Here is a 15,810-nt window from a genome sequence, read left to right on the forward strand (position 1 = left end):
TAATTTAAGCAGATTGTGGGTGCATGACCGCATAGCGTCGCGAGTTGACCGTTTAGCCGTCTTACCGCAGGAATAAACCACTAAAATTCCATACATGAAAGTCTCGTGGGGTATCGCAGATACCAACGAAGCGGGATCGATAGGAATAATATATTCTTTAACTAATTTATAATTGATTTTCCTCTTTTAATATTGATATGATAATTCTGAATTTTTATATCTTATTTTATATTTTCCTATAATTAAGATTATACAAGATAATATATAAGTGATATAACAGATAACGTTAAATTACGGTTATTAATTCGTCAACAGAAGAAATTTTTTCATTTACAATGATTGTATTATCTTAATATTGTATTACTATCTTGTCTGTATACGTGTATTTGTCTATGCACATTTCCACTCGGTTTCGCTGCATCAGTCGCTTGGCGTAGAAATTGCAAGTGGAGTACATTACTTCCTCGTGGTCAGACGTGTTAGCAAAGTTCAACGGGACGGCCTAACGTAATGCGCTTAATTAAAGTTGTTTCAACTCGTTAAGATCATTCACATGAGATGAACAACCCTATAAACAGCACGCAAGCATGGCGGCAACTGCAACGATAGTTTTTAGCTTCACCAAAACTTGTCAATTTTTTTGTATCTGTATTTTTATCAAGTATAAACATATAATCAAGCATCTTAAAGAATTAATTGTGAATGTAAAATGGATAATTTGAAATTATTTTAGTAAATTATTTTAGCGAATGCGGAATCCCCATAAATCCCCGCAAGATGCAGTAGGTCGCGCAAAAAGGCTAAAAATTCATATTGTAGACTAAGCACATTATGGGGAGAGGAAAAAAGGTCGAAAAATCCGTGCCCGTCTCGAAGACCGGTTTTTCATTCCCGCTTTCTTTTCGAACAACCCTCTCCATTCTTATCCGCCAACGTGAAGCTTCAGCCGTACAACTCATCTGGATCGATCTTTCGTGAAACGATAGCCATAATCTTCGACGAGGTCGTTCGTCGTAGTTAATAATAAGGCTCGGTAAACCTTCTCCCTTGGTGGTATACCTATGACATCAACAGCCATGTAAGTTTAATGACGTATTCTCTCTCCCGCCGTTGGGGATGCAAATTTTAATAGTTATTAACTGTTAAAGTCTCGGTACGATCACCGTGCACTCTGCTTAATCTCGTAAAAATGTTTATGTACAGAAATAAACGCTTGCTAAACTACCTTTGTAATATTTTTTAACTGCGATAAGGTATTTCGGTATTTTGATATTAAGGTCCATTTATGTAGATCACGCAGAATCATAAAAGAAATATTATTATCATCCGCTAAATATTAGTATCGTCCGCTCATTGAGAACCGCTTGATGAGATTGAATCGTCGCGTTACATTTCCCCTCACCTTGGTTTCTCACCTGCTAATTTCACCGTACATTTATTACGAATGCTTTTGTTTTGTATAGGCATGGCGAGCATAGCGGCCGCCGGTCTCGAGGTGCACGAGGCAGGTCGGGCGTTGCGCGTGCAAACGGAAGCACCGCATCTCGTGTCCATGGGAAGCGGACGACTGTCGACGGCCGTGACTCTGCATCCTCTACCTGAAGGTAGATACAGAGCGATCTGACCTTTTTTGCGAGCCTCCCCTTCACGCGGCAAACAGTTCTCTCGAGGAGTCTGAAGATTCTCATCAGCTTAATCGCAGCATTAATTTAATTGCATTATACCAGAAACATGTATAATAGACTCAGCTATTATACTTGTTCGTAGCAGAACGGTAAAAGAAGCAAAACGGGGACTAATCTGATTAATTTGCTCTGTCGCGTTTCTCTATCTTGCCTGTAAAACAGACGAAACTGACGAGAGCCGGGCCGCGGTGGCAACAGATAAGCTCATCGCCACGTAACCGCTAGTGATTCATCCGGCGTTTTAATCCAAGGTTCGAATAGCGTTGTCCAAGTTGATAAAACTTTACGGCGCTATTCTAAATTTAGCGATTTGCCACTGACAGCAACAACGAGCGCAGAAAGTGAAGAAAAAAACTTGAGCGTAGCCACGAGGATTTCGCGAGAAAAGTATGCCGTCAAGATTCGCCTGATAAAATTTGCCTATCTCGTTGTGAAAATCATATTTATCAGCAAGAAATAACGAACACTATTTCGCTCAGGTTGAAATAATCATGCGATAGGAAACATTGAGACCGTAATGTCCTCGACCACGCGCAACCCTTCAGTCTCCGTTTTAGCCTTTATATACGCATTGTGCATCTACGAAGGAACCTGCACACGCGCTTACACATGGTATATATAAGCGTGCGAGGTATATAAATGGTGTAAAGGCTGTGTTCTCCCAGCGAGCAGGGCCGTTTTAAAAACTCGCAGGCCCTACATTTCCGTTCCGTAACAATAAGCGACGGTAGCCTGAAACAATATTGCGCTTCGTAAAACGGTAGATTGTGATCAAACAAATGCAGTCCGGCATCAGAAACGAAGTTTTACGTTAATATGTTAAACTTTTAGAGAAGAAATGGTTCTAGCTGGTAGTATGAATTTCGAGTCGTTTGATTCCCGGAATCCTCTAAATAAAATCGAGTGCGTCATACAATGTAATAGAGTTATTGCGTGAGTCAAACTTCCTACCGTTCTACTTTTCAGTGACTGCTGGATTGTTTGAGAAAGTCTCGAAGATCGAGGTTTTTAAAACAGAGAAACAAACGAATGAATCCGGATGATTGAGAAAGGCAGGCGAGCGGGAACAGGGAGCGATGTAAAAGTGACTGTAGAATGTGCACGTGAACAAATCTGACCGCGGATTAAACATATATGTATCATATATACCTGCGTAATACTCGAACGGAGATAGGACGCGTAGGATGGATTTGATCGACAGGAAGTTATCTTCGTTCGTTGCGACGAGCAACGCAACTTCGTCGGGAAATAAAGTTTCTTACGAGTCCGCGATGTAGAAGTTTAGCGGAGCTCTTATCCATCTTCTAAAAGAGTAAACTTATCAAAAAATAAATAGATTTTTCCCACGGTAAATTTGCGGAGAGAGCTTTCTTGAGACTCGAGTATCAGATTTCAAATTTAATCTACAGCGAATGATATTCTACCGATTTTTCGAGATACTTTCTTCGCGTGAGATAAGATACTGTTCCTATTACTTTTTAGCGGAGCTCTTATCCATCTTCTAAAAGAGTAAACTGATCAAAAAATAAATAGATTTTTCCCACGGTAAATTTGCGGAGAGAGCTTTCTTGAGACTCGAGTATCAGATTAAAGATTTAATCTACAGCGAATGATATTCTACCGATTTTTCGAGATACTTTCTTCGCGTGAGATAAGATACTGTTCCTATTACTTTTTAGCGGAGCTCTTATCCATCTTCTAAAAGAGTAAACTGATCAAAAAATAAATAGATTTTTCCCACGGTAAATTTGCGGAGAGAGCTTTCTTGAGACTCGAGTATCAGATTAAAAATTTAATCTACAGCGAATGATATTCTACCGATTTTTCGAGATACTTTCTTCGCGTGAGATAAGATACTGTTCCTATTACTTTTTAGCGGAGCTCTTATCCATCTTCTAAAAGAGTAAACTTATCAAAAAATAAATAGATTTTTCCCACGGTAAATTTGCGGAGAGAGCTTTCTTGAGACTCGAGTATCAGATTAAAAATTTAATCTACAGCGAATGATATTCTACCGATTTTTCGAGATACTTTCTTCGCGTGAGATAAGATACTGTTCCTATTACTTTTTAGCGGAGCTCTTATCCATCTTCTAAAAGAGTAAACTTATCAAAAAATAAATAGATTTTTCCCACGGTAAATTTGCGGAGAGAGCTTTCTTGAGACTCGAGTATCAGATTAAAAATTTAATCTACAGCGAATGATATTCTACCGATTTTTCGAGATACTTTCTTCGCGTGAGATAAGATACTGTTCCTATTACTTTTTAGCGGAGCTCTTATCCATCTTCTAAAAGAGTAAACTTATCAAAAAATAAATAGATTTTTCCCACGGTAAATTTGCGGAGAGAGCTTTCTTGAGACTCGAGTATCAGATTAAAAATTTAATCTACAGCGAATGATATTCTACCGATTTTTCGAGATACTTTCTTCGCGTGAGATAAGATACTGTTCCTATTACTTTTTGGCGGGGCTCTTATCCATCTTCTAAAAGAGTAAACTAATCAAAAAATAAATAGATTTTTCCCACGGTAAATTTGCGGAGAGAGCTTTCTTGAGACTCGAGTATCAGATTAAAAATTTAATCTACAGCGAATGATATTCTACCGATTTTTCGAGATACTTTCTTCGCGTGAGATAAGATACTGTTCCTATTACTTTTTGGCGGGGCTCTTATCCATCTTCTAAAAGAGTAAACTGATCAAAAAATAAATAGATTTTTCCCACGGTAAATTTGCGGCGAAGAGAGCTTTCTTGAGACTCGGGTATCAGATTTAAAATTTAATCAACAGCGAGTGAATATTCTACCGATTTTTTCAGATTTTGAGACTTTCTTCGCGTGAAATAAGATACTGTTCCTATTACTTTTTCTCTGCATACCTCTCTACTCGTCCATAGGCTCTCCTCCATTCTAGATTCTGAAACGACTGAAACATCTTGTTGGAATTTACGGTTGCGTTTTGAAATCGCGGAGAACTTTCTCCGATGCGCTTACGTAGCAGAAGAATTCGATCTAGCAAGTGGATTTATTGTACTTGCTTCTGTAATTTCCGATTCTTGCCTGAATATTAGGTTAATTTTTGTAAGGATTTTTGTACGGAATAATTAGTGCAGTTTGATTCAATCAGATATAAATAGGTAATAACTGCTTTATAATTTATACAAATAATCTCTAAGTAAACGTATCTAATTTTGGCAACGTATGAATTTATGTTGCACACTTCTGCGAAACATCTTGAACATCTTCTGATTCACTGAACACGTAAAAGAGAGGACAAAAATTCGTTCAGTCGTCGCTCTTGAATTATGCGTCTAGGTACTTATATGCCTTCACAACGCGCGTCGTGGTCAGCGCATTTCCAAAAAGACCGAAAATACGGGAGAGAGTGCACAACCGCGCTAAAACTAAATATAACTGCAGTCCTTCGTAGAATGCACCACGATTTACCCGCGTCACACAGAACGGAGTGTGCTTAGAATTATTCTATGGAAACCTGTGCGCACTATTGGAAGTCGATTTTATAGAGATGTAAAAATTCGTGTCCGCTCATTTATGGCCGTCGTGAAATTTTCGCTAATGGTTAAAAATTTAATGGTTCTGGCGAGAATCTGAGTGTGCAAACCAATAACGAAGTCCTGATATTACGTATAATAATTCAAAGTGCTATTTTATTTGATGATATTATACTTGACTTTAATTGTACTTTCGTGCTTTTATGCACCGTGTGCACCGAAGTTCTGCGTATCTGGCAGAGAATACATCCGGCCTCATCCTCGCTGTGACTGTCAGGTCGTTGACATTCCCAGAAGGCTCGAATTAATATCGTAAACTCGCGGAGTACTATATGCCCTTTGCAATCGAAATTCCCGTGAGACAAAGTGCTTATGGAAGAGTTGGGGAATCTGGTTATGCCAATATTTATAATTCGATACTCATGGAAGCTGCTGCGAAAATAAACGTAACTCAGCGTTACACTGAGAAATGCGTTACTAAGCCCGCGAGAATTTTGATCGGAATGCATACGCGCTTGCCTGGTTTCTATTCAGGCGCAAGGCACGCGTAAGCGATGTTTAGTCACGCTTCCTGATCTTCTTAGCAGTGCTTTTTTTTTATTTTGTGTTCGAACAATACAAAGTATCAGAACTTTCGCTGTTAACAAGACGCTTCAAAAGAAAAAATGTAATTTCTGACTTTTTGAGGAATTTTTTAATTTTTCCCCATTTCCCTCTGAGATCTCTTTCAACAAATTTATCCTTTTCTTCCTCTTGCGTAGGTACGATCTCGCTGGGATCAGACCGAGATGCGGATATTTTGGTGGCCGGCACCGGCGTCGAGCCTATACACTGCGCGATCGAAAACAATAACGGCGTGGTCACTCTTCATCCCGTAAATGGAAACACGTTTGTCGATGGCGTGCCGATAAATTCGCCAGTGAGACTCGCGCAAGGTAAGGGACCTTGGCCTAAATACGAAGAACCGCATAGTCCGTGCACAGGCACCCTAAAAAGGCAGCAGGGCAGCACGAAGAGAGTCCTTTATAATGGCAAAAATAATATTTTAGTCCAATAATTTGACACTTACTGACATTTATTGCACGATAAAAATAAAATGCGACACATATTTATTGATTTAAAAGCCATTCGCTTCAATTAAACAAAGCGATTAATCCTTCCTTTTATCTGAAGAAAAAAAATGCAAAATGTTCCAGGTTGTATGCTATCAATAGGTCGGTCAAATTACATGCGCTTCAATCATCCAGCCGAGGCGAAGCATCTACGATCCGTCCTTCCTCACTCGAGGATTTCAATGGCGTCGATCAATTTCGCTCTATCCGATGGCCCGTCGCAGGAGAATCATCACTTGGAACGAAAACCGCCCGTTGCCCCACGAAAATCCCCGCGGAACTCCTGCTCCGACGACGAGATCGGTTTTCTGGGCAAGCTGACCAAGTTCGAGATGTTGTCAAAGCAGAGCAGGTCCAATTGCGTTTCGCCGAAAGTCTTTCCCGCCGGTGCTCTCACGACGAACGTTCCAGCCGATCAAATTCTCGGTCACTCCAGATCCTCGAGTCTGGTGTCCTTGACGAAGTCTCCGATAAACGGCTGCAATGATCACTCGTCACAGAACTCGGCGGGTTGCCACGACGAGACGCGCCAGCGATCGGACTCGCGGCTTGGAACGCCCGGTCGGTCGAACGCGGCCAACTTGCAGAATCATAATCAGATTAGGATGTATACCGCAGAAGCGTACGTAAAGACGTGCAAACCGTACTACCGTGAGGGTAGCAACAGGAGTGCCGCGCGATCGTCGTCCACGGGGACGACAGCAGCGAAAGCTAGCACCGTCCGAAGCGGCGATCTAATGTCCCGGAGTATGACTTGCCAGAGCTCGAACGAGTTCGATCATCTCGCCGATCGGAGCTTCGACATGAGCCAAAGCCTCATTGTCACGAAGACGACTACCACAGAGTTTCTACAATTGGAGAAGTATGGATCGAACCCGAGCATTTGCAATGCCAGTTGTATCGACGGGGACCCTAACACCGGGATTCCGAAACCGTCCGTTGCTCACGGCTTCGGCTCGGCTTCGAATATTAAACGAATCCAGCCACCGAGTCCAGCGTTCAATCGGAATCCGCGATACAGCGAGCAAAAGAGAGTTTATGCGAGAGTCAAGAGTCCTACCCCGAGCGCAGGCAGTAGTTGCTCCCTCGAGGAATTGCGGGAGAGGCAAGCCGACGCGGAAAACAAACGCAAGGAGGCGGAGACCAAGCGGAAACAAGCACAGGAAGAGAGGTTGAGAGAGCAAGAGGTCGAAAGGCAAGAGAAAATGAGGCTCGAGGAGATCGTGGCGATGTGCGCGGAGTACGAGAGACAAAGCGCCGTCGAAAAACCAAGGCAGCCTAATCGGTAACAATCACGTTTTCTTCTATTTCATATTTCATCTTTTTTAATGAACTTTTCTCTCTCTAAAAAATATTTATCTTTGCCATATCGAATTAGGCAAATCGAATGATATTCGTAAAACCTCATTCTATAAAATTAAGAAAAAGTTTCTTTTAATTTCTTTTAATTTCTTTAATTTTTGTATTGTAATTTATACATACACACACACACACATAGAAATTGATGGTAATACAGTAAAATGTTTTGCAGGATTATAACAAACGGATCTCTTCCACGTGACAAAAGACTTGGCGGCTATACTTCACCTTTTGATAGTCCGAAGAGTCCGTCGAAGAATCAGCCACATTTTTCTTTCGATACCGGCAAACAGGGCAATTGGAACAGCTTGTCGTATGAAAACGTATCTGTGCAGAATTCCAAAATCATTTTCCAACATGGCAATTCACTTGGTAGAGATCGTAGAGATCAATCGGCTCAACCTGAACATCACTCATGTGATGTGGGATCACCACAGGCAACCACACCAAATAACAATCAACCAGCGAAGTATTCTAACGTTCACAACATGAACGGCAACTATGGCTTCTCGAGTTCTGTTTCCCAGGCCCGTGGCAGTAACTACGAAAATGTAATCATCGGTAATAACAATAAAAACGGCGGCTGGAATACCGATGGAACTGGTGGTCCCATAAAGGCCAATGATGATACCAAAGGCTCAGCGTCCATATACGGAACGATTCGATTGAACGGAACGAAAATCGAACCGCAAGCGACGCAAAATGGGAATGCGAATCACTACGAAAACATCACACTGTCCTCGACAATGACACGGAATAACAATCAGAACCATTCAATGCCAAAGAAGAACAGCCAGTTGTCGAATTCGTACGAAATGATAGAGAACAAACTGGCCGTGTCGAACGACGATCTCCTGGAGGCGATCGAGCAGCTGTCCATGATGTCCAAGTCCAAAGAAATCTGCGTGACTCCTAAGCGAAACAACTCGGAAAAAGATAACGCAAAGTCTAACGAGGTAAAGGCCGATAAAGCGAGGAAGCAGCTGGAGGAGGAAGACAGGAAGAAATACATAGAATTCCTACAAAATGAGAAGTTGCACATTCTTAGCAACATGGACGCATTGAAGAGAAGCGTCGCCGAAATTGAGATCCAAGAGGAGGAAATCAGCAGAGAGGTGACTCGTTCATTTTTTATGCAATCTTCTAAAAGATCCAGAGTAAATTACCTAATGTCTTTGCTGTCTTACGTACACCCATACGTTACCCATACGTTACCCATCGTGATTAAATGAGCCCTTTATTTGTTCTCTCTGTCTCTTTCTGGGCATGGAATGCTAAGATATGTGATTGTAAGTATATCATCCTATTATGTAACGGGATGCATTACTATAATTAGTAATTTAATGCTTAGAGAGTGACATGTTCGGAATTTCCATTTAGCCTGAAATCTTATATACACTTTTACATGTTTTATTCGAATCTATGTTTAAACGTTCGCGAGCTAATATTTAAACTTGCTCGTCTTATCCTGTAGAATCTTTTTTTGTGGTATTTCTCCTTACTGTTTATAATTAGTCATTGGTTAGTCATTGTTTCATGTTCAGTGCGTAATGTTTGCATGTCTCACACGGAATCTATACCATATCAAGGCGATTAGAATTAAAACATTTCGTAAGCGATTATTTTGCCACCATTTGTTGTTGTTCTTAAGTACAAACTTGATATAATTTACATTGCTCAGAGAACAGTAAAAATAAATCTTTGTTTATTGTTTGGCAGCTCGAATTGGAGAAAGCGCTTTTATCCGCGGAGTACGAATCAGAATCCTTGAAGCTCACGCAGGATGAGGGAGAGAAGATAAAGGTGCAGACGCGAATAAACGAATTGGAGAGAGAAATGGCAGAGGATAACGCGACTCATTCAAACTTACAAGCTGAGGCGAAGCAACGTGTTCAGAAGGTACAGCAAGCTTGCGTTCGATTGGACGAACAATTGTCCATTTCCAAAGGCGAAGCTGCGCAGCAAGATATTGCTGAGAAATTAGCAGCGCAGCAGGATGTCCTCGAGAGCGAGAGAAAAGCTTTTGAAGATTTGGAGTTTCATCATCTCGAGGAGGAGGCGAGCAAATTAGCCACGAGGGAAGAGCTGCAGAGGTTTGTAGAATCACATGCATATATTCAATGCTTCCTGGATAGTGATATTTCTTGAAATGTAAACATTGAAATTGCGCATTTTTATAGATATTTAAGTGAACTCACGAGCAAGATCGAAGGTAGAAAGTTGCAACTAAATCACTTGGAATCACAGCGATCCGAGGTGAAGAAGACAGCGACTAAAGAGGCTAAGAGTCTGGAAAGACAGAAATTGGGACATTTGAAGCGATTGGAAGAAGTCAGTAAAATAATGTAACTATAATGTAAAACACTAACCCGCTAAAACCAATGTTAGCTCAAGAATAAGTGATCAGACAAATCGCATAAATGCAGCCTTATCGTTTGCAATATAATTTTGTTAAACTGCGACTTTGCTAGCCACTGTTTAGAGGGTTAATGTGTATTGTTGAATAATTTCATTATTAATCTAATAAAATAGCTAATAGATACTGTTACGATAGGCTCGAAATCGCGTACGAGAAATAAACGAGGAACTCGGCTATCTGGCCCAAAACTCTGCCGAGCATTCTGAGGAAAAACGATCTCCGAGCAGGGAGGATTTTGATAGAATCTCTAGAGTGACCAATGATTCACCTATTGTAAACTATCAGGGCAGCTTAGGGAGGAAGACGATCGAATCCCTAAAAGAAATCGAGAGGAATCGGCAGCTTCATTTAGCTAAACAAGGTATATATTAATTTAATCCAAGAATTTTATAATGTACGTAGCTGAGAAATTGAGCAAGTTCTCAAAAAGGGGAAAAAAGGAAAGAAAATATATTTTAATGTCGCTTTGTAGGAAGTCAAGTAATCTCGGAGGAAAGGCGCAGAGTCGAAGAGTTGAAGAGACGTGTGCAGGATGAAGTCCGCTCGCAGTGGGAAGAAAGAAAGATGAATTGTGCGTCCTTCAACAGCGTTGAATCTGGCGAGGAGTCTTCCAGTTATTCCACTGGACCAACAGAAAGGTGAATACAAGGATTTATTAATTTTATGGTTTCTCAATAATTAAGTATTATTATTTATCATGTTTTATCTGTTTTTTATTTCTTCATTTTTTATTTTTGTTGTGTACATACATCTAATCTTATCTTTTATGTATATCTAATAATATAAATAGGCAAAACTGAGATATCCACATGGCTCGGAGAATTTTTTACAATTTTTTATGATACGAATATGAATTTTGTAATGTTTGTTCATTTAACGTATGATATTTGGTGTCTCAAATAAGCACTCGCATGTGCGTGCATGCATTTACAAAGGACTGTACCGCGCTAGAAAATGTTTACTGTGCCATGTGCTCATGAACTATGTGCACACGACCTTACGTTATTCGTACCATGAGACATATAGAACACAAGGCGCGTGCATTATCGCGTAGTATCGCAGTTAATCGCAACGGCCTTTTTATCGTTGATTGGAGCTTATTACGAAACCTTCGTCATCAGCACGCCTCTCATTGTATACACTAGCGCATACTAGTCTGAGTGCATTCTATATGTCTAATATAAAATCAGAGTTTGCCAATCAATAGCGTAAGCAGATGAGCAAGCACTCGATGTATTTCGTGATTAAGCATGTTTCCTTCTACTTCATTTTTTTATAAAGAATTCTTTAATCGTATCTTGAGAAAGGAAATAAATTTAATATAAATTTATCGGAATGATTTATTTTGTGAAATTTATTAAGCCAGTTCATTTGCACTAGTCTTATTTTTCTCTCGCCACATTGTTCATTTATTATCACTATCAAAGTTATTGCTAAGAGCAATTACTGATCGCGTGTAAGAACCGCGATATCGTGTCGGTGTGATTGGCACTCGAGTCTTCGCTCTCTCGTGGTACAAGGTAGGCGGGGCGTTATCACGCGATACGATATCTGTGTGTGGCTGTGCAGCCTGTCGGTGGCTCTTAACTCGCGTTAACGCGTCGTGGCACTGGGAGCGGAAAATCAACGGAAAATGCGGGAACCTTCGGAACATCGTAATGCGATAAGTGTTAACAAGAAACAGTGACATGAAAAACAAATTAGCATGCGTGTTCGGTATTTATTTATCGTTGAGAGCTTTGCACAATGGACCCTAGAGAAATGATGGGCGAGATGATGCTGAACGAGGCCAGAGTTACGGGGTGCAATCTAATCACGTTGCTAACTAGTAATCGTTGTTACCTCTGCACGAAAGATTGGATTTGTGAGAACTGCTGTCGTCCTTTAGAGACTCACACGCGCGACATTCGTCAACGTTACTTGTAAGTCGTTGATTTCTGAAAGAAATTCATAATATCTTTCTCTTCCTACACACGATGCCATTTTAGTAATTTATCAGACTCAGAAGCAAATGTTTTCGAAAAAAACCTTAATATGAAAAATTAATTCAATCCTCTTTGTATGTGTAATTAATTCCTGCACTTAGTTTCTGCAAAACATAAGATTAGAGTATGCAGATCACTTAGCCTGAAAGAAATAGCAGCTATTCAGTATAAATAAATAATTAAATAAAGTAGATGAAAAACATATTGTTTATTATGGTAATTAAATACACGAACGAACGTTGAGCGTTTCGTATTAGTATCGTGACGAAATACGCATACACACGTATAAGTCTAATGATACAAGATATTGCAGAAAGTAGAGCAATGTTCACCTTCGATCTCTTAATGATATGTCGTAATACAAGTGATGCAAATACGCGACACACAGTTAAATTCAAAGATAACAATATATTATCTGAATAGTACATGCGCGCAAATTATCGTATATTAATATACAGTGTATAAAAGTTCAAATAAATTATCATTTTTCGCATATCAAACTTTTATAAATTTACGTTTATCAACTTTTAGTTTAACTTTCATCAAAGTTTTTAAGAATATTTAATAATCGATTTTAGTAAACCTTTAAATCTTTAATAAGGAACTTTTGATTGTAGATCTATCAAAGAATTCTGTTAAAGTTCCTTTTTTTATTTAGGTCATCGCATATACGAGCAAACTATTTACATTAGATGTTTAAATAAAATTCTACCTAATAACGCGGGCATCATAAAACTTGAGAAAAATAAAATTGCCTTAACTCAGCGAATTGAATCGTTTAGCGCTAATCTATGACAGCACACAGCGATATTATCGAAGCTGGTTTAATCTAAAGGCAAACTAGAACGTTCCTCTGAGTGAATAGCATGGAACGTACATTTCGCGTTAGGTTTTGTTAACTCTAGGGCCGTCACTGGATAAGAAGGTAGGGAGATAAATATTTTAGAAGAACGGATTATTAAAATCAGAGGTCGGTTATCGCGCGGGAACAAGGGAATGTTTCTAGTCAAGGCCGAGGTTCGCATGGCAACGAGATCGGAATGTACGGGTATCGTTCGCGCTGCATTTAACATTGTAGAAGAATTAAACGCTATGCCGGTGGTATCGCCGAACCGGTCTACCGAGTCACTTTGTACTTGTTAGGTTTTAATAATACCTGCCTTTCTCGCTACAGTCGGCTATATAGACTCTGTCCTCTCCTCAGTCTCGCGATGCTCAGGAACTAGGATCGTGCTTTCTGATGTGCACCGTGTTTCTTTCACGAAGAATGTCGAAGGTGCTGAATAAAATTCGCGAGATCTCGTGTTTACGCTTCAGTTAATAATAGCGCTCGCTAGATGTGTCAGTGAAAAGTATACGAAGCGTAAATAAAGGGTAAACACGATTCGATTAAACTGGAAGGACCATAAAGTAATGTTGTAGGATGTGATAACGAATTGAAATTTAATTTGCGGAATTTCTTATTTTCTTATGATCGGAGTGCATTTTTTAAATGAATTTATTAAACGACTTTGTTGTTCATTTGACTGGTTGCTATTATTTTGACAGTGAATTACTCATCTTTTTACAATTATATACGGTGCAATAATAACGATGGAATATAATTTTCTGTGACATAATTGCGATTAATCGTTATCAATCTACTTTTAGTGGTAGTGGAAGCAGCGACGGTGCGGAAGGCCGGAACAGCGAAAAATTATCCCCCAGCAAACTTTCAGAACTTACTTCGCCTAGTCCAGGACCATCGAATAACTCCTATAGTTTGCATCAAAATGATAATGTAAGTACAATAACACGTACTATGTTAAGTTTAAATATTATATTGGGTTGGCCAAAAAGTAATTGCGTTTTTTTCCAATAGATGAACATACATGTCTTGAAATGTAACTAACTTCATTCTAAACCGCAAATTCATTATGTAGGTTAACAACTCACAGTTCAAGCTTGTTTTACAAAAAGAAAGTACACCATTTCGTTAACAATTGTTTGTTTGCCGTCGATTTCAAAATGGAAAATCAAAAAGAACATTTTCGCCATATTTTGTTTTATTACTTCCGAAAAGGGAAAAACGCTGTGCAAGCTCATCAAAAGTTATCTGATGTATATGGCGAAGATGCTTTAAAACTGCGGCAGTGTCAAAATTCGTTTACTAAATTTCGATCTGCAGATTTTAATGTGAAAGATGCACCACGCTCAGGAAGGCCAATCGAAATTGATGATGACAAAATAAAGGCACTGATCGATTCCAATCAGCGTTTAACGACACGAGAGATTGCTGAGAATCTTAACATATCGAAATCGAGTGTTGAAAACCATTTAAAACGACTTGGATATATTAGTAAGCTCGATATTTGGGTACTACATGAGCTCAAAGAAATTCATCTCACTAAGCGTATTGACATCTGCGATTCTCTTTTGAAACGTGAGGAAAATGATCGATTTTGAAACGTATGATAACAGGCGACGAAAAATGGATCGTCTACAACAACGTCAAACGAAAAAGATCGTGGAGCAAGCGTGATGAACCTACTCAAAGCACTTGAAAAGCAGATATTCACCAAAGAAAGATTATATGCTGTCAGTCTGGTGGGACTTTAAAGGTATTGTGTATTTTGAGCTGCTTGCAAGGAATCAAACCATTAATTCAGACGTATACTGTCGTCAACTGGATAAATTAAATGATGCCATCAAACAGAAACGTCGAGAATTGGTGAATCGCAAAGGTGTTGTGTTTCACCATGATAACGCTAGACCACGTACAAGTTTGGTCACTCGTGAAAAATTGTTGCAGCTTGGATGGGATGTGTTACCATGATGTTACCACATCCACCATATTCGCCAGACCTGGCACCATCAGATTACCATTTGTTTCGTTCTTTGCAAAACGCCTTGAATGGTAAAACCTTTACTGCTGATGAGGATATCAAATCGTTCTTGTAATTGTTTTTTGCTGAAAAAGATAAGAACTTTTTTGAGCGCGGAATCATGAAGTTGCCTGAAAAATGGCAAAAGATATTCAAACAAAATGGACAATATATTGTTTAATAAAGTTTTTGTTTCCCATGAAAAATTCGCCTTTTATTTATATTAAAAAAAACGCAATTACTTTTTGGCTAACCCAATACATTTAAATTAATATCTTTTTTTAAATTATTGTCAAGTGTCTGTGAAATATATAGGAAATATGCGGGCCATTTATAAAAAATAACTCGTGTTTGCATCGGTTTTCACTGTAATTTTCAACACAGATATTTATCTTGATCAAGCAAATATTTACTAAAAACGACCGTAAGTGTATATATACTGCAAGACATTACGCGTCGGGCATATAAGAATCTATCTTCCAATCTATTTCTGCTCCCGTGGATTTTATCGCACACCTGTTCAAAGAAGTGTCTCTCGACAGTCTCCGCTTCTAAAAAGGGGAAAGATAGTTACCATCTATCTCGTTCCATTTTGGCTCGAAGGTGGATTCGTTGATCTCCGGATCGGCCCAGGGTTTACCCTGAAGAACCGCAGCGGTACACGCGACCGGCTTGTATTCGGGTACTCGACCGTCCATGAAACTTTTTCATCCGGCACTTCAAATCTCTTGGCATTGCTGGACGGGTAAATACCCTGCCTACACTTCTGGTGAAGCATTCCCGCGCATCTAGCACGCATTTGACGACATCAAATCAAAGTCGATGCGATGAACGCACGCTTGCCGTCACTCCAGTGACGTAATTGATAAATTGC

At 39.6% G+C, this 15,810-nt stretch overlaps 1 protein-coding gene across 1 annotated transcript in view; it reads left to right on the forward strand.

Annotated features, from left to right (window-relative positions):
- LOC105276749 overlaps window positions 1-15,810 on the forward strand; it is a 30,477-nt gene that overhangs the window by 9,199 nt on the left and 5,468 nt on the right. Inside the window, exons 2-11 of the mRNA XM_026970768.1 lie at window positions 1,464-1,604; window positions 5,959-6,132; window positions 6,394-7,594; window positions 7,841-8,783; window positions 9,388-9,761; window positions 9,849-9,999; window positions 10,223-10,448; window positions 10,560-10,725; window positions 13,723-13,852; window positions 15,479-15,681. Of these exons, the coding sequence (XP_026826569.1) occupies window positions 1,466-1,604; window positions 5,959-6,132; window positions 6,394-7,594; window positions 7,841-8,783; window positions 9,388-9,761; window positions 9,849-9,999; window positions 10,223-10,448; window positions 10,560-10,725; window positions 13,723-13,852; window positions 15,479-15,681 (3,707 nt within the window). The 5' untranslated portion in view covers window positions 1,464-1,465. The remainder of the gene's footprint in view (window positions 1-1,463; window positions 1,605-5,958; window positions 6,133-6,393; window positions 7,595-7,840; window positions 8,784-9,387; window positions 9,762-9,848; window positions 10,000-10,222; window positions 10,449-10,559; window positions 10,726-13,722; window positions 13,853-15,478; window positions 15,682-15,810) is intronic.

This window comes from Ooceraea biroi, chromosome 6, assembly GCF_003672135.1.
Source record: "Ooceraea biroi isolate clonal line C1 chromosome 6, Obir_v5.4, whole genome shotgun sequence".
Lineage (NCBI taxonomy): Eukaryota > Metazoa > Arthropoda > Insecta > Hymenoptera > Formicidae > Ooceraea > Ooceraea biroi.